Source organism: Anser anser (assembly GCF_964211835.1).
Source record: "Anser anser genome assembly, chromosome: 20".
Taxonomy (NCBI): Eukaryota; Metazoa; Chordata; class Aves; order Anseriformes; family Anatidae; genus Anser; species Anser anser.
In genome coordinates this window covers 8172696-8194459 of record NC_139741.1, presented here as the reverse complement: position 1 = coordinate 8194459, position 21764 = coordinate 8172696, and the positions used below count along the sequence as shown (strand labels likewise).

Here is a 21764-nt window from a genome sequence, read left to right as displayed (position 1 = left end):
CAGGCAAGTGCTCCTCTCCCTGCAGCTTGCCTATTTGAATTCTTGTCTTTAGGATGGGAACTAAATGCTGGCTGATGAGATCCATTACAGCACTAATTTTAGAGCATGCCAAACACTAGGAAATTGTTTTCACCCGCCGGTCTCATTTCTCCTTTGTTCCACCCCCCCTCTTTGTGAAAACTGCCATTGTCATTCTGCTAAATGTCTGGTGATGGATGTCCTGCTCGCTGGGATCTTCGGGCATTCTCCTTCAAGCCCTTTTCTGATGCTTCTTCACTCAGCCACTTGACACTGCTGTTCGAAAAGCTCTCTTGGGGCTGCAGGCACTCCGTGCAGCCTCGGGCAGCCGGTGCAGGATGCCAGCGGAGCCTCCTGCAAGTCTGGGGGCAGCAGGGGAGGCAGCTTCCGAGTGGAACTTCTTATCCTTGCGTGTCTGGGGCTTTACAAGCCCTTCCAGCCCCACCCCAGCCTGCTTTCTTGATGAGCAAGAGGAAAATATGAATTTCCCTTCGGTCTGCAGAAAAGTTTAGGTGGCGATCCCAAAGCTTCAGCATTTCTTCTTGGCACTGATGAAAACCTGAGTCATTGCTCAAGAGGATGGAGCAGGCAGAGAGGGAAATTTAGTTAGGAACTGAAATGCTTGATCAATGCCAGAGGGAACAATAGCGCACAGAAATCCAGATTTCAAATGTGATTGCTTTCTGTTGGCTGGAACCTCGCAGGGGCTTGAGAAGAGCCTGGACGTTTAACTGGTTGTCTTCACTGAAAGGTGGCCGCAGATAGCAGTGCTGCTTTTAGCACTGCTCTGCCTCGCGCTGTTTAGCAGAGTCTTATTGTGCTCTAGGTTAAAGCTGGTGGCAAAAGTCCAAAAAAGTGGTTTCAACCCCTCCAATTTTCAGGAGGTCTCTGGAATACGTTTTTGCAGGGGTTTGGCAACCAGATATCCCCGCCAGCAGCTGCTGCAACCATGAGCAGACAGATCTGGGCCTCTGAAAATCTGCGCGCTCCTGCCCCATCTCCCCATCCTCATCTCTTCTGGAGGCTGGATCCCTCCACGAGAGCTGTCTGCCTTCTTGTGCCCCAGCCTGGGGGCAGCACTGCCTGCTCCTAGCAATTATTTCATGCCTTCCCCGGCTGTGCTCTGCGCCCCACGGCTGCTCAGAGGTGTCAGCCTGTGGGAATTCGGCAGGCGAATGTCTTCATAGTCGGCCTCTGTGAATGTGGCGGAGATAAACCCTTTACTGAACTAAATGTGGTAACAGCTAATCCCTTGGAAACAGTCACCTGGGCCCTGCGCGATGAAAAGAGGCTTTGCTGCTCTGATTAACTGCGCTGGCAAGAACATTAACTCACTTTTCCTTGGAAATGAAAAGCACCTCTCCAGGAGCGTTGAAGGGATTAGGTACCAGCAGGAATATTAAGGTAGGTTTTTTGCACCTTCCTTCTAAATGTGGCGCTTTAAAAGACCGGTCAGCCCTGATGGGAAGGGTGGCTGCTGTGTGTGCGCGTGCCCTGGAAGAGGGCACTCGCTGCGGTGCAGAGGCCAGCACGAGGCGGGGGAACCGAGGAGTGTCCCCAGGAGGGCTGCATGTCCCCAGGGCACATCTTCTGGCACCAGCCACCTGCGCTGGGGTGTTCAGCTGGGGAACAGGGCTCAGTGCTGTAAACGAGGCTGGTCAGCCTGCGCAGCCACCACCTGAAGGACTGGAGCTCCTCTAATCCTCGCTAAGAGCCAAACGGCACTGACCATCCCCAGCCTGTTCTGCAGCAGGTGCTGGAGGCCTTGGAGAGCATGGTGCTGTTCTGATGGTCTTGGCAGCTTTGCTGTGGTTTTTGGGTGATATTTGCACTGATTTTTATTTATTGTTTAAATACAACTCTTGCTTTCAAAACCCTGTACTAGAAATCCCACCTACATTGAAAACAAAACTCTTGTACTTTAGTGAAGGCCACTTCAGGCTGGGTTTTGAGGCCAGGTTTTTATCTTGGTGCTGCTTTCCACGAGGCTGCGTGCCCCAGCGCTGAGCCTCTGCCCTGGCAGGAGGGAAGCCTGCCCAGCGAGCTGTGTTTGATACTGAAGGCTGTTCAGCAGCAGCCCGGCTGGCTGAGGGGATTAAAACCGGTATATAAAAGATTTCTCTTTAAAATAATGAGAAATCGAGAAAAGAGTAAACACTTGTATTAAGTATTTGTTGTTCAGAGCAGGTCTGACTACTTAAAACACTTCAAAAATCCCGTTGCCTTTCAACCCAGGTTTCTCCTCCTGAATTTCTATTTTAAGTAAATAGCACAGGGTTAGCTCGGAAGGGAAACGGTACCAGCGCCGCCGTTCAAAGGCTGCTTCGCTGGCTAGGTATTTATGGGAGACATTCAGAAATGAGCAAACACTTGAAAGTCTATGTATTATTTATTATTGTAGCTGATTAAGAACCACTTGAAACCTTTTGGTTGGTGTCACAGCTCTCATGCTCCCCCAGGCAGTGCTCCGGCAATGTATGTGCTGGGACTTGTCTCGGTTAAACCTTGCCGGAGATGAAAGTGCCGCCGCTGAGATCTGGGATCTGGGGCTCTGAGAGGTGGAAGGTGACAGCACGGCACCGGGTGCAGGTGAGTGAGATCTGCACGGGGGCAGGACCAGCGAGACACCTGGTGATGCTCAGCCCTCCGAGCCCTGGCCGTGGGACTGCTGGCCCCGCTCTGGGGAGAGGTCAACGTGTCTGTGTGGTGAGGTGGTGCCAGTCAGGAGTAAAACGTGACTCCCAAGCTGCTGGGAGTACTCCGGCTCCCTGTCTCTCCAGCGCCGATTCCTCCTCGGGAGCGGAGTGGAGAAGTGCAGAGGGATTGCTTGAAAAAAGGAGGTGACTCCGACCTGCCCCAGCCGTGCAGGTGGCTCTGAATCCATGGGCTCGCAGGGCTACGCGGCCAGCTCCACGTCCTCCTGGAGTCATCGTTAGATATTGCAGGAGGTGATGCAGCACCACCTCCCTCCTGCCCAGTTCCCAGCGTGTGCCTGGGAAACCTCGTCAGCTCCTGTGCAGTCCCCGGAGCGCTGGGTGTGCAAAGCACAGCTCCTGTCCGGCAGGCCCTCCGTAAGCAGCGTGTGCTCCTCAGCCTGTGCTTAGCTCTAACGAGAGCTTGGCAAAGGAGGCATGTTTTGAGATAGTTATTTCGTTCTAAGCTGCACGTCTGGAGGAATAATGGGATAAAACCCAACTGGAGGGGGAAGTGGGACTCTGTCCTCTGCAGAGGCAAGCGGCAAGCTGCTGTCTCAGGGCCCGAGTGAGCCGATGCGACGACGGCCAGGTCGCGATGCAGTTTTATGATGTTGTGCTCGGTGGCAATGGGAAGAGCCCCCTTCCCCTCGCTTTGCTATAGCAGCCTGAGGTGGGCCCTTCCCTGCAGCATCAGCCAGCCGAGTCTGAGCTGCTCCACAGCAAGATGGGCATTAAATCACCCTGCAAAAAAGTTTGCAGACTGCTGCCATCAGAACATTTCCATAACCAAACTGCTCCTCCGGGGGGAGAGGAATGAGGGGGCCTGCAGAGAGTCATGAGAGAGAGAGATGTAGGAAAATGCTTTTTATGGATTGAATAATTTTTGGTGCAGAGGCGGCAGTGTTGTATTTAATTCTAATTTGGGGATTTGGGGGAACATGTGATTGACACCCAGCGAGGAGAGCAGGATGCTGTCTCTCATCAGGTTGCCGTTCCCACACCGCGTTTACCTGCCAGCGCTCCTGGGGAGCCCTCTCCCCCTGGGTGCCGTTTGCCCGTTCGCCACAAGACTTCCCCGCAGCCTCTCGCAGCTTCCCAGAGCCAGCAGCACTGGGGGGGCCCCGTCAGCCCCCGCAGCTGCTGGGAGCTGCGTTGAGGTGCCTCCGGCTTGGTTCTCTTCAGCTGGTTTGCCGTGGCTGCGCTTGGGTTTGATTTTCTCCTTCGTTGTCCTTCTGTGCGCGGGTGGGCAGGAGCCTTCTGCCTTTAAGTCACCCGGTGGCTCGCTCCTACCGAGCACACCTGAGCCACCCAGCCTCGCTCAGGAGAGGAGGGACTGCTGGCTCTCTTGTCATTAAAAGGGCCAGTAGGAGTTTTGTCTGGCTGCTGTGTAACTTTCAGCCAAATTCTTCCTCTTGGCCTTGTCCATTCAATTAGGAGCGCGCCGAGTGCTGTGAACCTGAGCAGCCTTGTTGCAAAGTGAGCGAAGCGCGGGGCACTTCGGGGAGCCTCCTGTTACTGCCGTGCAGGGCTTATGCTGATAATGGCAGCAGAGATTGAGCCCAGTCCCCGGGGAGCTTCCAGGAGATCAGTTTAACAATGGATCTAGGCTTTGGTTTGGGTCTTTTTCATAAGTCACATTTTGTCCCTCTCACAGTAGCTGCGGAGCATGTAAGCACAAGCACTGCTGCTGCCCTAACCGGCTCCGGGTCTCTCCGTGTCTGTTACGTTACGGCTTTGCAGGAGCAGCCGTCACCATGGCATCGGAGCGCTTCCTGTGCCAGAGCCACCCGATAAATGCATCCGTACACGTGTGCGCGTGCTTTTTTTTGGTCTGGTGGAAGCTGCGAAGACATTCGGCTGGAAAATTGTGTTTTTGCACGGTTGTATTCCCCAAATAGTTAGCTGTGCAAATAGCTCTCTTCTGCTCGTGCTGGTTATGGCTCTGCTCTGCATGCCGCTGAAGAAAGGCAGCTTTCCACGGAGCTCTGAACCAGACCCTGTGCGAGCAGGATTTTGCATTTCATTTGTGGTTCCTATCACAGGGCTGGCAGGGCAAGGTTCCACTGCCCCGGTGCTGTACCAACAGAGTCAGTGACAGCCTGACTTGAAGCCTTCTCGTCTAAAGGTCAAGGTATAGCCAGGGGAGGGCAGGAATCAGCAGTCCTGTGGTGGGGAAGCAGGAAAGAGGAGCAGGGAAAGAGTGCAAGTGGTTCACCAGTCCCTTGTGGCCACAAGTGCTCTGCCTGGCTTTGACTTTCTGAAAGATGCAGCAGCAGCACAGGGAAGCAAGGCACCGAAAGCGAAGATGCAGACGTTCGCAGTAACAGGACCTAAAGGCGGCGTGGCACAAGGTGCAGGGCAGCGTAGGGCTGGGTGAACCAGGCTGCCCAACGTGCACTCGGAGAAATGATATTTACAGCACGGGCTCCTTCCTCTCTTCAATTCACCTCTTCTTGAATGCACGCGGTGATTGCTTCTCATGTGAGTGCTTGTAAAAACGGAGCTCCCTCAACAGAGCCGAAATGTTTATGTGAGTTAATGACTTCGGAGAGCTCTGGTTGTTTAAAGACGGAGTGGCGACGAAGTTGCCTCGGCTGCAGCTGGCAGCACTGCGTGGAGCAGATCCAGGGCAGGGGCAGCTGTTCCCACCTCGATCCTTGGGGATTTTTGTCATCCTGTCTTTGCTAACACGTGGGAGGGAGCCTTCCAGGGGTGAGAAACCCGTGTGAAGTGGGCAGCCTCCCTGGGACCTGTGCTGCCACAGTGCAGAGGTCAGCAAAACCTCACCGCTGATTTCCAGTTGGAGCAGGGCGAAACCCTCGGCCTGAAACCAGGGAGTTGGGAGGGCTGGGTCTCCATGAACCGCTTGGTTCTGGCTGGTTTCCTACAGGTTATTTCCTCTCCCCAGCCCCTCGGAGTTCAGCACCAGTCAGGAGCTGCAGCTGTGCGTGAGGGTGGCCCTGGCAGCGGCCCGGCCGTGCCCACCAGCCTGGTGCAGACAGCCGAGGGAGCATTGCAGGGTGAGGCTGCCCTTGTATCTCCACAGCGCGCTCCCAGGGAAAGGGATTAAGGTGCCCTGATAAAAGTAAGCTCCTTTCTCCCTACCTCCCTCTCCCCAGGTGCGGCTGTTGGTGTGCTGAGCGGATCTGTCTGCCTTTGGGCTGCTTGCCACCACAGCCAGAGGTAGGTGCTCGGAGCGCGGTGGCGGTGAGGCAGCCCGCAGCCCTCCGGCAGCCACTGAGCGCCTGCGGCAGAGGCTGGGGGATCTTGAGGCTGCTGGGGAGGTCTTGCTGCCTCCTCCGTGCTCGGGAGAGTGGCTTGGAGGGGGACAGGCAGGCAGAGTGGTTATCCCAGCAGGGAGCAGGCAGATCTCACGGTGCCCTAACCATCCAGGAGCGATAATTGCCCTTTATTTTGAAAGATGCCTTGAGCTGGGGAGAAGGGACGTGTTTGCAGCAGTGAAGTGCAGTGCAGGGGAGCTGCTGTGCGCTCTCCTTGAAGGCTGTCGGTTTTCCCTCCCCTCTCCTTAATGCATCCGATCCGACCTGACAGGGAGCAAATTATTTCTGTGAAGTTATTCCACTTTTTGGAGGTTTTTATGTGCTGCACTAATTGAACGTGGAGCAATGAGCAGCCCCGTAGAAAGGCTGGACTGTGAAACGGGTCGGACAGACCAGTTGTTTCTGCCAGCGTGGGTCGCCCGGGCTGTTTGGGCACGTTTTGCACACTTTGCTTACTCCCTGATGGTGGCCCAGCTGCGCCAGGGCCTTTGGGGAGAGAGCTAGACCCGCTTCTGATCTTAAGCTCACATCTCCACCTGTGCCCCAGTGCTCTGTGTCCCTGCCCGTGGATGCATCCCACAGGGTGTTGGTGAGGATGTGTGCATGTTAATTTTGGGAGGTGCTGAGTTTCCTCTGGAATAGCGGGATGTTCAGGTACCATTTTAACTCAATGCTTTTGCAGCTTTGTATAAGAGCTGTGTAAGAACAACAGAAGGATGTCAGAAGTCTGGCTGCAGCCCTGGCACCTGCCCTCATGGAGCCCCGCTGGCTCCGGGAGCTGGGGCTGTGTTTGTAGGGTGCTGAGCCGAACGTGAGGCTGCTGCCAGCAGCCTGTACATGTTTAACCCAGGCGTTAGCTGAGGCTGGAGGCGTCTCAGAAGTGGACTTTCAGAGCACTTCTAAATGCAAGCTCACGACTTGGCTTTTCTTGACTCTGCAGCGCAGGGTTTCTTAGCAGTGCGCTGCCTACCTTGGCGTGAGATCAGCAGCAATTACCTGGCATCTGAAATGGGAGCCCCTGCAGGACCTTAGAGTGCTGCGGCATTACCGTACGAAATGGGCAAGCGATTTAGGTAATGAAACGATTTGCATTTGGTCATGAATTGAGTGAGACTTCGAGAGCTGATGTGCTTATTCATCAGCTGACTCACGTCTTAGTCACTTGAGAATGAAGTGCTTCTCCTTTTGGGTGCTTCCAGAATGGCAGGGGTAGAGATGAGCTTAAAATTTCCACCCCTCCCTTCAATTTTTTTTTTAAGTATCTAAAAAAAGAATGATTGTGGGAGGGAAGATAATACAATTAAATCAAGGCCATGGGAAAGAATGTGATGGGGTGGTTTGTGAGACAGATGCTGAAACAGCTCTCTCTGCCAAGCAAGGTGCATCCCAGGAACTTAGCCCGAGTTTTGTAGCAGTGCTTGAATTTGGGTCTTGGCTTCCCGGCCAGGCAGAGTGAGCTCATGCCTCCAGTCAGACTTCTCAGGCTTTGTTCTCAGGGCACTTGAGCGAGTCCCCGTTGTAAGTACAAGTCTGAGCCTATTCTCCCGTGCCACCAGCAGCACATAAAAGCTTGTTTAGATGGGAGCTGGCCCCTGAACCACTCTGAAGATTGCTGTGCAAATAAACTCCGCTGTTCTCAACTTGTATTTGTAACTGCCTTTTTCCATTACAAGACCATTGAAGAGGTTGACTTGAAACCCACTTCTTCAGAAACGTGCACGTGTTTGAGCAAGTGAATAGGATATCTGAGAACCTGGTGGAACGATGGAAAATGACTAGATAAACCTGGCAGTGGGTTATACATCAGCAAGCAAACTGAGGTTTTCCCTTTTTTCCTTCTAATCTTCCAGCTTCTCTTTCTAATGTCAGCCCCCCTGCAGCAAATACAGCACAGGCTATTCCTCCTCCAGCCAGCTGAGCTCAGCGCGGCACGGCATGGTCTCTGCACCTCGCCTGACCCGTGCAGCTGGTGGCAGCACAAGTGGGAGAGCTGAGCAGAGCAGCACGGGGCGCTGCTGACGGGTTAGGCGTGGGCTTTGCCAAGCTGGGAGCGGTAAAATTCTTACCAGTGCTGCAGGTGTCAAAAAGGATGCGCTGACCATCGAAACCAGGTCGCTGATCACAGCTCTGGTGCTGATGGGCTGGTTTCTATCAGGAATGATGATGTGGGGGTATAAAAAATGATGCTGACATCTACTCCTCCAGCGGTGTGTCCAGTTAGAGGAAGAGTACAGAGGCAAATAAAGAAGCCAGAGGTCAGTAATGAGAATTTGGGCTTCTCTCAGCGACTTTTGCAAAGCCATCTAAGCCAGACCGTTTCACCCCGAGTGCTCCCGCTGTTCTCCCACCCCAGGGGAATAGGCAGCGTCTGGAGGATGCAGCAGGTGAGGGCAGGTGGCAGATAGCATGTAAATGGGAATTTCCCAGGGAAATGCATTAGGCCACGGTTTCTAAACCAGGAAGCAGAAGAATGGGGTTTTATTGTTAAACAGAACTGGTGAAAGGAAAGCCAAAAATAGTTTTCTTGTGAGTGTCCTGTGGCAGGTACTAGAGAATAACTCACAGGCTCGTGGGCTTTAAGGTCCCTGTAGCTGTAAGCTAGATCTCCTGGGCCACAAGTGTGGCTGACTTGCCCAGCAGTCCGGCTTGGAGAATTCAAGTACAGAGGGAGTTACCGCTTCCTCAATAAGCTTCCCAGTTTGTTTTGCTTTTAGTAATTTCAAAAGAAGCATCTTTGTGTTCTGTTTTACAACCTACCTAATTTGCAAAACTGTTCCTAAACCTCAAAGGCGATAGACGATTATATATGTGATAGTATAATAATAATAATAACAGAGGCAAATGTTAGTGATTTGGCGGTGTTACTGGTCAGAAAACCTTCCAGGTGAGGTTGCTTCACTTGCAGGGACCGCAGGTAGAGCTCCAGATGCAGGTGCCTCCAAGGGTGGGTTTATTTTTCCTTTCTGCTGAGCAGTTGCTGAGGTTGGCTGTTCCTTGCATCCCTTTCCAAACGGGCGCGCGGCCTCCAGCCATCAGCGAGCGATCGGGACGTCTGGGAGAGCGCTGCGCTCCCTGCGCCCCCGTGCACCTCTCATGGGCTCGAGCATTGCAAAGCAAACCAGTCCCGGTGGTTTGGGGCCGGAGCGGGGTGGTGGGAGAGGAACTGAGCAGGAGCTGCGTCGAGGTGCTGCTGGAGCATCTGCAGCATCTCCAGGACGCAGGGCTCACGGTGGCTGCGGCCGGGGGTCACATCTTGCTTGAGCAGCTTGTGCAGGTGGAGGGAAGAAAGCTGGGCAGAGGTGGGCCCCACCTAGGGGATGGATGTATTGAGAATTATTTCCAGTGCTCCTTTGGCCTCAGGAACAGCTGGAAGTGCAAATGGGGAGGCCAGCACAATTGTTCTCCGCCCCTCCTGGGACAGGAGCCCTGGGACGGCTGCGTGGCTGGGCAGCACTCCTGTTCCACACGTGTGACACACGGTCACCCAGCTGCTCACATGAATCTAGTTCCTCATTTCTGAGGCTGCGTTTTTCAGTGCTGTTCACACTTCAGCACGGGAACGTTGTCCCTCCTGACGTCCTGGGACTGTAGTTAAAGTTCAAGTGTGTGCTTAAGTGTTTTGCTGGAGCGGAGCCGACATCTGCAGCACGGAGACGAGCAGCGTGCGGTGAAACTCGGTGGCTGCACCCAGACTAATTGCTCCGAGACGCGTCCTGGAAGGTGCTGAGCACCCTGGCGAGGAGCCAGCGAGGCTTTTAAACACATGCTTTCCTTTTTCTCCGCGTTGTTACCAGTTTTGTTCTTTGATTTCTCTCCCCCTGGCAACCAGGAGGATATCTGAGTAGCTAGAGCTGTGTAACTCATCTCCCAGCGACACGCTGACCTGCGCCGCGGGGATGTCTCCTGGGACGGCTGACGGGAGCAGGTATTGTTGCCGGTGTCCGAGTCCGTTGGCTTTAGGTTTTCTTTTTCTTTTCTGTGCTCTCCTGCCGGGCATGGGGCAGGCCATGCTGCACGAGCAGTGGTCAGAGTGCGTTCGCAACCCACATGCCACGTTTCCATGTCTCTGCTTGCTATGAAACTGCACAGACTGTGGTTGTTTCCCTCCCTCCCTCCCTCCCTCCCTCCCTCTTAACCTGGATTTGTGTTCTCCTGCCTCGGTAATTTTTGGAGGCAAACTGGGAAATTCGGGTCGTGTTTCAAAGTGGCATTGCCTGCAGTGCTCTGGACAAGGGGTCTGGGGTCTGCTTGCTTGTGAGGTTTTTAGGGTGGTGTTCTTTAGCTTTGCCTGCTGTGTGCACAAGAGGTGTTACGGCCCCAGCTGGAGACCAGGAAGGAGGCTTTAACTCTGCAAAGAGGCAGCCCCCTGCGTTCTGCCATCACTGCTAGCTCTGTCCCTGCTTTTTGAGCTGTGGCAGCTCCTCGGTAGCTCAGTGTGCTTCTCTGAGCCGGGAGCAGGGCTTGGGCTGTGGAGCGGGGCTCTCCTCCTCACTCCAGCTGCCAGCAGGAGGGTGAAAAGGTTCCCCCACCTCTTGGCTCGGGGTGGGGTGGAGCAGGGGGTGCTGGCTGACTTCCGTACCTTCTTTCCCCGAGGACAGGCTGTGCTGGCTGGGAAGGATTGCAGGCTGCTGGCTGTCTGCAGCCTTCCCCCGGGGGGCAGAGGGGCGGCAGGCTGTCTGCAGGGCAGGCTCATCAGAGCCCTGAGTGCCTCAGGCTTCCCTGAACCCAGCCGCAGGCTTGATGTGATTTGCAGGCGGGATCAGCTCAGACATTCAGGCTGCTGAGCTCTCGGGAGAACAAGGCACAGCTGTGGCGGCCCAGCAGGTGAAGCAGGCTGGCAGCCTGTGCTGCCATCCAAAGCACACCTCCCTCAGCAAAGGAACGTCTTCGTACCAGCAGGATTGCTCCTCTTCCTCCTCTGGCACCTGCTGACCCACAGCGTGCCTTTTTTTCTTCTCAGTTGAAGCTCTGTGGAGCCGACACAGCTGAGGGATGGCTCACATCTTCTTCAGATGCCTCCGAAAGGGTCTGGCAGGTCGGGTACACCTTGTGGTGCTTTTCCTGAGCCACAGAAAATGGGGACACTGCCGTGGTGTCCCAGGGCTGCCGGCACCCCAGCTGTGGCTGCCTCTTGGTCTTGGGCTTGCTGTGCAGAGCCAGAGTGGAAAGCGGGAGCCCCAGGGTGGCGTTTTCGTGCGTTTTTCCAGGTAAAGCTGCACCTGGAAAATGTCTTGGGTAGGCTGCGAGGCCTTTTTGTGCTCTGACAAGTGCCCCAACTTCTGGAATAGCATTACAGGGACGCAAAAGAACAGCTTTGTGCCGCAGCTTTTGCCTAGCGCCTTGCTGGATAATCTCCAGTCATTGACCTTGGGGCTTTGAAAGTGCATTTTGGCTTAGAGAGCTAAAGCTTAAGGCTTCAAAGGAATTGGGAAAGCTGCTACCCTTCAGATCTCCAAGCAGCAGGGGTTCTGTGTGCACGTACCAGGGGAACTGACGGGGGTCACCTGGCTGGGACTCCGGTGGCTCTCCGCTGCCTCGCATCCCCGGAGCCTGTTCGCCCTGCGCGGGGAGCCTCCCCGCTTCTGCCCTTGGTCTTGTGCAGGTTAACTGGGGCCAGGCTGGGGTTTCTGAAGAAGTGAGGATTATCAAAAGATGGGAGTTACTCATGTGGAAATACTGCAAATAATTTGAGCTCTGGGTTTGAAGTCCATTTGTCTTACAGCTGCTGCTGCTCTTGTCTTGCTCTGTGTAGTTCTCCCTTGATTCACCTCCTGTCTCGGGGCATGCCGCAGAGCTTCAGCACGTGGGTGCTCAGAGGTGGGTGCTGGGATTATTTCCCTGATTAAAACTCTTTGCAGAGATCACCTTGAATGGAAATCTGCACTCATATTTGAACCGCCGGGAAGAAGAAAGCCTGCTGTGTTCTGTGCTGTACATTTTTATTGGAGATTGGCAATCCTAGAACAGCTGGAAATTAATGTTTTTAAAATGCTGGAAAGACTTTTCACTGCGGCCTTTCACAGAACTGAGCAACTTAGATACATCCCCTGGAATACCTCCACATCTCTCACAGGCAGCTGAAAGCTTTTTCCTTATCTGGGAGGAAGATAAACCTCTAAGCCCAACATGTATAAATGTGAACTTGTTCTGTCTGGCGGCTTGTTCCGTTTAGTGTGGATGCTTTTTAGACAGCACTGACTTCAGCAGCTGTCTGTGCTGGGAGATCTGAGGCTGCCGAAGGTTTGTGATGCTGAGCTGCCTCACTGCGCTGCTGAGCTGTGTTTATGTACATTTTCCCCAGTCCCACTTTGCTGCTCCTAAACTACCCCAGCCTTGTTTTTCGGTGATTTGCTTTTATACCATTAAATCCTCCCATATTGTGCGGCACCGGGGGATCTGAGCTCTGCCAGCACCTCGAGAGCAGAGGAAACCAGCAGTTGGAACGGGAAGGTGCTCCTGGGGAGGAGGCAAGCAGGAGACGCTTCCTCAGCTGAGCCTGAGGAAAAAATGCTGGTGAGGCAAATAAATCGGGGAGGGGAGGAAAGCAGCAGCCTGGAAGCGTGCAGGCTGTCCCTGCTGGGTGCCAGCGTGCAGCAGAGGGCCGAGACGCCGCTGTCGGGAGAGAAGCCTGCCTGTGCACTTCTGGGTTGCTGTTTCCCTTCTCCCTGTTTCTTTACTTCACCAGTGCGCACCGCAGGCTGAGCTGCTCAGGGTGCTGCTCAGGCTCATGGGGCCTCGCTACAGAACATACCCCAGGCGTGGGCACTCAGGCAGGAGCACGGCTGCGGTTGAGCTGGCAGCAGTCGTTGTTGGGAACCCCTCGTTTGCCTGTAACCCGAGCAGGCGTGATGCGGAGAGCTGACAGCAATGCCACGCAACCTGTTTGCTGACCAAGACTTCGGTAAACTCATACCTGCAGGAGGAGGGTGGCGTGTTTTCCTCCCTGCTGCTTCTCTCTGCAGCGTTTCGGTCCAGCTGGGCAGAGGAGGAACCCTCAGACCTGAGCTGCCAGCAGGTGCGGTGACTGCTGCCAGCAGGTAGGGGAGAGGGCTGGGAGAAGCCCCAGCCCCATCGGCACTCTCGGGGACGTGTGCTCCTCTCCCTTGGCCTCCATCGAGGTGAGAGAAAAGCCCGGAGGCAAACGAGCTACCTTGGTTACTTTGCTTGCACAACAACCTGTTTACACATCCTTTCTCCAAAAAGAAACGTAGCCAAACTTGACAGCTCACTGGGAAGAGCAAACTCAGGCCTGGCAAGAGGAAGGTTTCCCTGCTGTGTTCAACCCGTGCCTTTCCCCTTGGCAGGGGAAATCTTTGCTTTGGGGGAACCTACTGCCCTGTCACACAGCCCAGGGGACAGGGATCACTTCTGCCTTGGGGCTGGAGTGTGGGAGCTCCGTGTGCCTTGGAAAGCTGGGTTTGCCCTGTGCTGCTGGAGGCCAGGGCCCTGCAGGGGTACGAGATGAGAACACTGCTTGCCAGTAGCCAGCAGGAGGGGCAGAGAGGGGAACTGCACGGACGTGCTGGGGCAGGGCCAGCGAGGGACCGTAAGGATGGAGAAGCTGTGACAGCTGGGATTGTCCAGCCTGGAGAAGAGAAGGCTCAAGGAGATCTCCATGTGTGTACATGCCTGGCGGGAGGAGACAGGAAAGAAGCCAGAGCCGGATTCACCTCTGCAGTGCCCAGGGAATAGACTGGAGGCAATGGGCACAAGCTGCAATGCAGAAAACTCCATTTAAAAAGAAAAAATATATATGTTGTGGGCTTTTTGCTGTGCAACAGTAAAATCCTTGAACAAATTTGCCTCGGAAAGGGAGCAGGAAGGCTTTTCCTCATGGTCAGCAGAAGGTGGGCGCAGCCAGGTGCGGTGCGTGGTCCCTGTGGCTGCTGCTCTGTGGTTGAACTTGTGCAAACAAACACCTCCTGCGCAGTGCCGCGGGCTCCTGGTTGTGCTGGCCAGCATGCAGCCCCAGCAGGGAATAATCCCGGACTTCTGCCTACGCTGGTTTTCCATTCTTCAGGATCCCAGCCTAGAGCGAGGGAGCTGGTTGCCTGGCTGGAGGCTCCCCGGCTTTCCTGAATCCCTTCCTGGCGGCTAAGCTCCTCAGGAGTGAAAACCAGACCTCACGCTAAAAGCAGGGGGCAGATGCCCTGTGTTGTCTGCCCCTGCAAAGCTGTTGGTGTGCTGCCTCGCTCGGTGCTGTGCGTTGTGCCTTCGGTTCTATTTCTCCCTTATTCTCCTCCTCCCTTTCTCTCCATGCTACAGGAGGTGATAGAGTTAGACCGTGCCCGTGGAGGCGAGGACCGGTGTGCCATTCGGCTCCCCTTGAATTCTTCGTTTCAGTTTGTTCCTCGCTGCATCTTCTCTGTGGCAATTCCGAGGTATCGTTACGGGCTGCAGCGGCAGATGGCTCAGCTGAGACAAATCCCTTACCCATCAAACAGCTTTTTGTTTTAACTGCCATTTACCTTCGCATGGCACAGGCATTTGAAAAGTCATTATTGCAATGAAGACCCTGAATATTAAAGACTCCCTGACTCTGAGGTGGTTATTTTGCTCGTGAATCGATCGGGTCTGGCTGCTGCCCTGCTCGTTAATACTTGTAAAATAATCTAGCCCTCTCAAACTTCATGTAATCTGACATTCTCGGTTATTTTTTGAAGCACCCCCTCGCCGGCTGTTTCTGTGCCACCTCCAGCAAGCTGTGCTCCCTGCCTCTGCTGCCCCCTCTCCAGGGACTCACTCGCGCTGCCTCTCAGCTCAGCAAGTGACAGTAACCGTGACACTTCGCCTCCTCCCTGCTCAGCTTCAGCTCTGAGTCTTCTCCCTTGCTGCACAAATTCTGCACCGACCCTGCAGGTAGCCCCTGTGCTGTGAGTACAGCCTCGGGCTGTAGCAGCGTGTGCTTTTGTGGGTGGTGGCCAGAGGGCTTTTTTCCTAGGGGTTATGGGGTTCAGCTTTTCCTGTGCAAGGTACAAGTTGCGTGTGGGGTATTTCCTGCACTCCTGATGGCTTTTGGAAGAGGAGGTTTGGGAGTGCAGGTTCTGAGGTCCAGGTCAGTCGGGATAGTGCCAGACGGGAGCAAGAACGAGCAGCTTTGGAAGCCAGGGCCTCCTGAATTCTTACTCTCTTCCGATGTCAAACTGTGATTTACGTATTCTTCAGCTGTGCGCATATCACCAAGCCCAACTCCTCTTTACTACTGTCTGTAGGGTCCTGTGGAGGTAGGGCAAATGATCCCATATGGCTGGGACAGCTGCTGCGTGGTCACCCAGCACGACCAGGCTCGGTGCTCTCGTCTCGCACCAGCCTCCTCCCGTCCTTCCTGGCTGCGGTGTGTGGGGCTAATGTCAGGCCCGTACAGCGGCTGGGCTCCTTCCCCTGCAAGGCTTTTGTCTCTTGTCCCAAGGGCAAACGGGATTTGTTATAATCTGAGGTCAGCAGCAGGGGTGCTGTGGCTGTGCGGACCTGGCTGTTGGGCTGTGCCGGGGCTGTGCTGCCTCCCAGGTATCGTAGGGGCGGCGAGGGGAAGCGTTTGTTCCGCACGTTTTGCTCGCAGTGGTGCTGTGTGGGCTCAATGCCTCCCACTGGCTGTTCCCCGTGCCTCTTCGGCTGTGACTTGCAAACTAATACACCTCCAACGCACCCCGTCGAATGAAGGTCCTGGCAGGGCTCCTGCTTTACCCGCATTACCTGGGGTGCTCAAAATATGTATTAATATGCTTAATATCACTGTCAGATGGATTTGGCAGTCCTCAGTGTTTTCTTGCCACAGGAATTTCCTTAAGTAGAAACTTTTTTCTTCGGAGTAATTTTTGGTTGATTATTGCTTACATATGCAATTAGTATAATTGCATCTGATTAAGCAAATGTATTTAATCATATAATTAGAACGTGGGGCGAGGAAATATAATGCAGTTGGGAAAGCTTTTGTAAAACTCCCTGAGCTCAGCGCGCCGTGCGCAGGGTGGTTGTTAGCGCTCCTGCCGTGGGCTGGTAGACTGGAGGTTTTAGTTCAGCATCCTAGTTAAGTTCCAAAACATAGCTAAATGTGCTAGCAGTTACTCCCAGCATTGGAATAATACCCTCCATAGAGTAAAGGCTTTTTTTTTTTTTGTATGATGATATCAGGAGCCTGCTGTTGAGCTCAACCCGAGCATCTCACATCTGCATGCATGCCTTGCCCCAGGACCATGAAAGCAGCAGAGCTGGCTTCTTCACCGAGGGGGACTGAGGAAGAGGAGCACGAGGATGGAATAATGTGTCCTTGGGGTGCTTGTCCTGTGTGGCTCGGGGACTGGACTAGTCCTAAAATGCTTTTTGAACCCCCCTGCCTTGTTAAGGCACAGAGACACTAAGAAAAAGGAGGCAGAAATGATGCGTTTCCCAGGCGAACAAAAGTGGCCGGGAGATGTTTGTTGTCATTCAGGAAATCTAGCAGGGGCAGGGGCCTGAACGCTGCTTTTCAAGTGTCTCACACAAGCTAGAATCGCAGAAATACTGTTTCTTGTCATTCAGTGGTTACTTTTAAAGCTGTGCTAGGAGCTTCACAGAAGTAATCAAAGTGCCTCTCTTTTATGATCTAATTTTCAGCTGTGGCACAACAGCCAGGCTCACTGCCAAGGACTGGGGAGAGGCGAGGAAAAAAGACTTGAATTATCAGAGCAGGATCGGGTGATTTCTCAGCAAGACATGACTGTGCTCTGAAACAAAGGCCTCGAAAAGCACATGTATGGTGTGTGTGTAAAGCACGAACACTGCGCTCCTACTTAGTGTTTGGGTTGTGGGAATTTCTCCTGGTTTCAGTCGGGGGTCTGTACCTGAAGCAGTTCACCCTTTTGCCAGGCACGCGGGCTGCTCTGGTGTCCGGCTGTCCTGCTTATCTCTGCAGTGGCTGCAGGGACTTGCTGTCGTTGGCTTCACAGGTACATGAAACAAACCCCTTGGTTCTTGGTGTCTCACGTGGGGCTCGTGGCAGCTCAGCTGTTGTTCTGGTGCATGAGAGACAAATCCCCCGTCAGCTTCTCCATCCTGCAGGTGTCTGAGCAGGCTGGTTGGTATTTGGGTGTGTGTACGAGGTTGCTGGCATCAGGGTGGTGCATGTGCATCTCCCTTGCGTCAGGGCCATGGGCTGGTGCTCAAAGTCCTGCAGACCCAGCTGCAGAAAGGGGAGCTCAGGAGACATTCCGGGATGGAAATAGCCGTAGGCTGTGGTGTTTGGTGTGGAGAGACAGCCCGGGCTCTGAAAGGGACTTGCTGACCTAATATTTCAAAAATGTCATCTGAGGAGCACTTCAGGGCTTGGCTGCCCAGCCTCGGACTCGCCGCTTCTCTCCTTAAAGGGAGTTTCTGGCGCTGGCTGACAGCAGCAGAGCAGATAATTAATCCGTGCTGTGCTGCTGCGGGGGAACACCGGGAGGAAACCTAACACAAGCAGCAGGTGGGGCGAGGAGGGCTGGGTGTGCCCAAGGCAGGGATGGATGCCAAGGGCTGGGGGACTGACCTGGAGGGTGCTGGTGATGGAGGTGGCATCCCGTCTGCGGGTCATCCATCCCAGTACGTGGCTGGCTGTACCGACTGGAAAACTTGCCCTGATCCCTGACCTTGCCACTGTCTATCAAAGGAGCAAAGCCTTCCGTGGTCTTTGGGACCTCTCTTTTGCCTGTGGTCAAGAGGCACCAAATGGGGTCAGCCTTCAGGCAGCGCCGTGGTGCGACATGCTGACATGCCCCACGCTGTCCCTCCGGTCCCCACGCTGTTGTGGAGGACACTGCGGGCACCTGAGGAAGTCTCCGGCTCCGAGCAGGGGCAGGATTGCTGCCTGGGTGCTTCCTGTGCAAACTGCAGGTGTGGTTCCCGGTGCTCTCTTCTACTGCAAGGCCCCTCGGTGCCTGAGCACAGGGCAAGCGTGTGCTCAGGGACAGAAAGGGGAAGTGGGACAGGGCAGGCTGAGCGCGGCATCGTTCCTCTGAGCCTGGGATCTGTGGCACATGAAGCTGTCAAGTCGTCTTTCTGGGTAGCCTGAAGCAAAATCAGGAAATGAAGCTGGAGATGCCGAGCCCAGGGCCCTGTAACCTCCCCGTCCCTCCTGCGAGAACGTTTCTCGTTAGCCAAATGGAAACACCAAGCAGCAAACCAGCTTTGCCATTTCTCATTTTTCAGACAATGCTTTGAAATACGTTGTGGAGCAGCAAAATTAATTACATTTGCTCGTCTCCTGCTCCCACGTGCAATACAGAGACATTTTCTCCAGAATCGTATTCCCTCTAAAAGCTTGTTTTCTGCCGTGCTCTGCTCAGAGCCTATGTGGGAAACGTGCAGCCGCTTGATAAATACACTGCGGAAAACACCGGCGAAGCGGCCGTCTGCCTGCAGGAGAGGAATAGCTGGAGGGAGAACCAGTAAATAAGGTATGTGTAAGTGAATTAATTCTCCTCATATAAGCTTGTTTGCAGCTTCAGTTCCTGTCTGGAGCAGAGTGCCCTGCTCTGCAGCACCAGTTCGCTGTTTGGGATCGGGCTGGTGACCGGGAGAGCAGCGCCGGCCCTGTGCTGCAGCAGGAGCCCCTGGAGGGCAGTCGTGGTGTCCGGCGGTGAGCTGCCATCGCAGCGAGGTGCGCTCGTGGGGCGGCCTGACCAGCTCTGCTCCTTCCCCTTCGGTCTTGCAGAAAGAAGTGATTGCCTTTTGTCCAGGGCGTCCTGCACAGCGAGGCTGCTCTGGGTGCGACTGCTCTGCTCGCTCAGAAACCATTCTTTTCTGATAGACTTCGGGAGGGTTTAGCTGTGAAAAGGAATCCTTCAAACCAGTAGAATCCAAACCAAGCCCAATTGTGCAGATGAACAATTGTTCTCTCTGAGTCTTGCTGGATTTCTTGCAGAATACTTCTAGCAGCACTGCGTTGTGTTGCGATGCTGTATGGACCTGTTTGGTTTGATCTGATGGACTGGTTTACGGGGTTGATGTGAAGTTGTGAATTATCCGAGGATTCGCGTTGAAGCATTACACTTCAGGAGGCAGGCAGGTGAGCTGTGTGCTGCCCCCTTCACTTGGTGCTTCGCTGTGTCCCCAGTTACAGTTCACCTGGCTGAAGAGAAAGTGCAGCAGGAGCTGGAGTGATCGAAAGGGACGAGAGAGACTCGCAGCCCAGCCCTGCAGGTGCTGGAGCACAGGGAAGGTGGCTTGGGAGGCAGTGGGGCAGCTGGAGGCTTGCCATTTACCCTGACCTGCTGGCCCTACGTCAGGCCAGAGGCTTTCCAAGTGCAGCCCTCGGCTGTCTGTTCTGCAGGCGGCAAAGCTCGGCAGGTTTCACACGGGTGTGTTTTGAAGGACGGGATCGGTGCTGAGCCAGCTCGGGGCTGCGGCTGGCTCTGGAGCATGCAGCTTGGTAATAAGGACAAGCTAGGGAGGCTGGGGCCTGGTAACGGGAGTTGTAGGGGAACGTGGTGTGGGGCTAGGCGGAGAGGGGAGGTCTCGCAAAGGGGGTGGCACACTGGTTTTTCTGTGGGATTGGGGGCCGCGTGCTGGATCCCAGCGCCCCTTCCCCTGCTGCTGCTGTGAGCCACCCCCCGCTGCCTGCCTCCTGCTCTGGTAAGGATTTGTGCTCGGGGATTGAAGGGTTTAAATATAGTTTTAATAGAAGCTTTTAAAGCTGATTTCACCATTTCATTACTGCTCTGAGTGACTGACGTTTCTGTCAATTTGTTTCAAACATGCTACAGAAAAGACAGGAGAAGGGGGGAAGATTGTTCTGGGATGGAGAAGGAGAGGAGGGAGGTGAAGAGCGGGCCTGTGGGGAAGAACGTGTTGGGGGTGGATTTTTCCTCCCCGTGGCACTCGGTGCATGGCGTGGTTGACATGCAACCCAGGGCTACGCCTGCCATCCAGGTCTTCCTCCAGTTTCTGTACCGACATAGAAGATTTGCTCGAGTTTGGCTGCTGTGCTTCTGCAGGGCACTCGGAGGTCGTTCTCCGCAGCAGCATTCAGCTGGAGATGTTTACCGGAGCATCGCTGGGCAGCTCCAGGCCAGGCTTGACCTCTGCTCCCTGCTCCTGCCTGGGGAGCCCACCGGCGTTCCCAGGCTGGTGGCTGCCCGCGGCTTCCTGAACTCACCCGGCCTCCCCTTCCCTGTGTAAACTGAGCGTAGCTGGCGTGAAAACAGGGCCATGTGAGTGTTATCTGCCTTGTGTGGATATTTATGCACCGCCTGCTTTGCCTGTAGCGAACCAGAGGTTGCAGTATCTTGGTGGTAAGCCCGCAGTTCATGGATGCAGCCCGGGGTGCGGTGAGTAAAGCCGCGGGGGTCCCCCCACTGCTCCCAGAGGTGGGCAGAGCGACCGGGTGACGTGTGCGGCAGCAGGTCATTCAGGGCTGGCAGCTGGGTGCTGCAGAGGATCGTTTCCTGCTCTGGACCCCGCCGGGAAGACTGAAATCTCTGGTTTAGATCGAGACTGAAATTAGCGTGCAGGAAGCGGTGATTTTATTCGGCAGCTTTGTGTGACGTCTTGTGTTGTGCAGGCCTTTTCCAAAGGAAAAGACAGAGCCCACATGCCGGTGATCGTAAAGCTTTGGTGAGTTGCAGCTCCGTGTAGCTTTTACACACGGTGGGCAGTGAGGCTGATGTGTGTTTGCATGTAGGCTGCAGCCATGGGGGCCAGGGCAGACCCCAGACCCGCTTTTAAATCCTGCCTCGGCTGGTGAGGAAGCTGCACGGACTTCTGGGGAGCGAGTCGGTGGCCGTGGCTTGGCTTCCAGGCTGCTCTGTGACACCGCGGGGCCGAGCAGGGCAACGGAGCCTGCTGTGGAGCCCTACATGGTTGTGGACTTGGTGTGCGGCGTGCTGGGTTTGGACGCGTACCAGGAGCTCTTGTTCCCTGTAAGTAAGAATTCAAGAGGCCATCAGGCTGACCCTTTACCCTTGGCTGGGGGAGAAGCCGCACTTCCCCGTGCTGTAAACGCGGGCTGACCCGTTCGAGCTGCGGGAGAAGTTCTCTTTGTCTGCGTGTCTGGTCGCACTCAGATAAGATCTCATCCTTATCGCTCATGGAAGTTTTTGCAAGTAGCGCAGTGCTCGGCATTGCCTCTCCTTCTGGGTGACGCCGTTTGCTTGCAGGCTGCTCGCGCCTCGCCTGCCCCTCTCGGGGAAGGAGCCAGGGGCTGCCTCGGCTGTGTCCGTGCTGAGCGCCCGTTACCGCCGTCACCTCTCTGTGTTTCCTTCCAGGTGTCTCGTGGAGCCGCTCCTCCGTGCCACATGCTGCCGGTGAGTGCTAGCGGTGCCGCGCTCCGCAGTGCCGCCTGAGCCGGCCCCAGCGATGGGGGACTCCCCGACCAGCGCGGTGGGCAGAGGCACGGACGCGTGCTGCCAAGACACGCAGGTGGAGCTGGCAGAGCGGGTCGCAGCCATCGCCGTGGCTGTTAGCCCGGACAGAAGTGACCAAAATGGTGAAGACAACGCCGAAGAAAACGACATGGTCTTTTCTGAAAACATAAAAGACATCCAGAGAAACGGAGTCAGCAGTGACGCGGGAGCGAACGAGTTCCTGCCCTCCCAACAGACAGATGATGCTCACTGGAGGCACGGTTCCAAGAGACCTCTCGCTAGGCCTGTCCTCTCCAGCAGGAAGTTGTCTCTCCAGGAAAGATCATCGGGAGGTTATTTGGCTTCGAGCAACTCTCCAGGTTTTGGTGCTTATGCCACGGGGCCATCACCGCGGATAATGAGGAGGCCGACGATCGAGTCCAATCGGGTCTCCATCTCGGATGCCGAGGTAG

At 54.9% G+C, this 21764-nt stretch overlaps 1 protein-coding gene across 5 annotated transcripts in view; it reads left to right on the top strand.

Annotated features, from left to right (window-relative positions):
* Nucleotides 1-21764, top strand: part of CAMKK1 (calcium/calmodulin dependent protein kinase kinase 1) — a 93974-nt gene that overhangs the window by 17476 nt on the left and 54734 nt on the right. For 3 of the 5 annotated variants that reach the window (XM_083806031.1, XM_083806032.1, XM_083806034.1), the window contains one exon: nt 21214-21760. In XM_083806031.1, the coding sequence (XP_083662157.1) occupies nt 21305-21760 (456 nt within the window). In that variant the 5' untranslated portion in view covers nt 21214-21304. Of the gene's footprint in view, nt 1-5833; nt 5898-9724; nt 9921-21213; nt 21761-21764 lie in introns of those variants that run through there. The other 2 variants (XM_083806035.1, XM_083806033.1) reach the window with 2 other exon arrangements.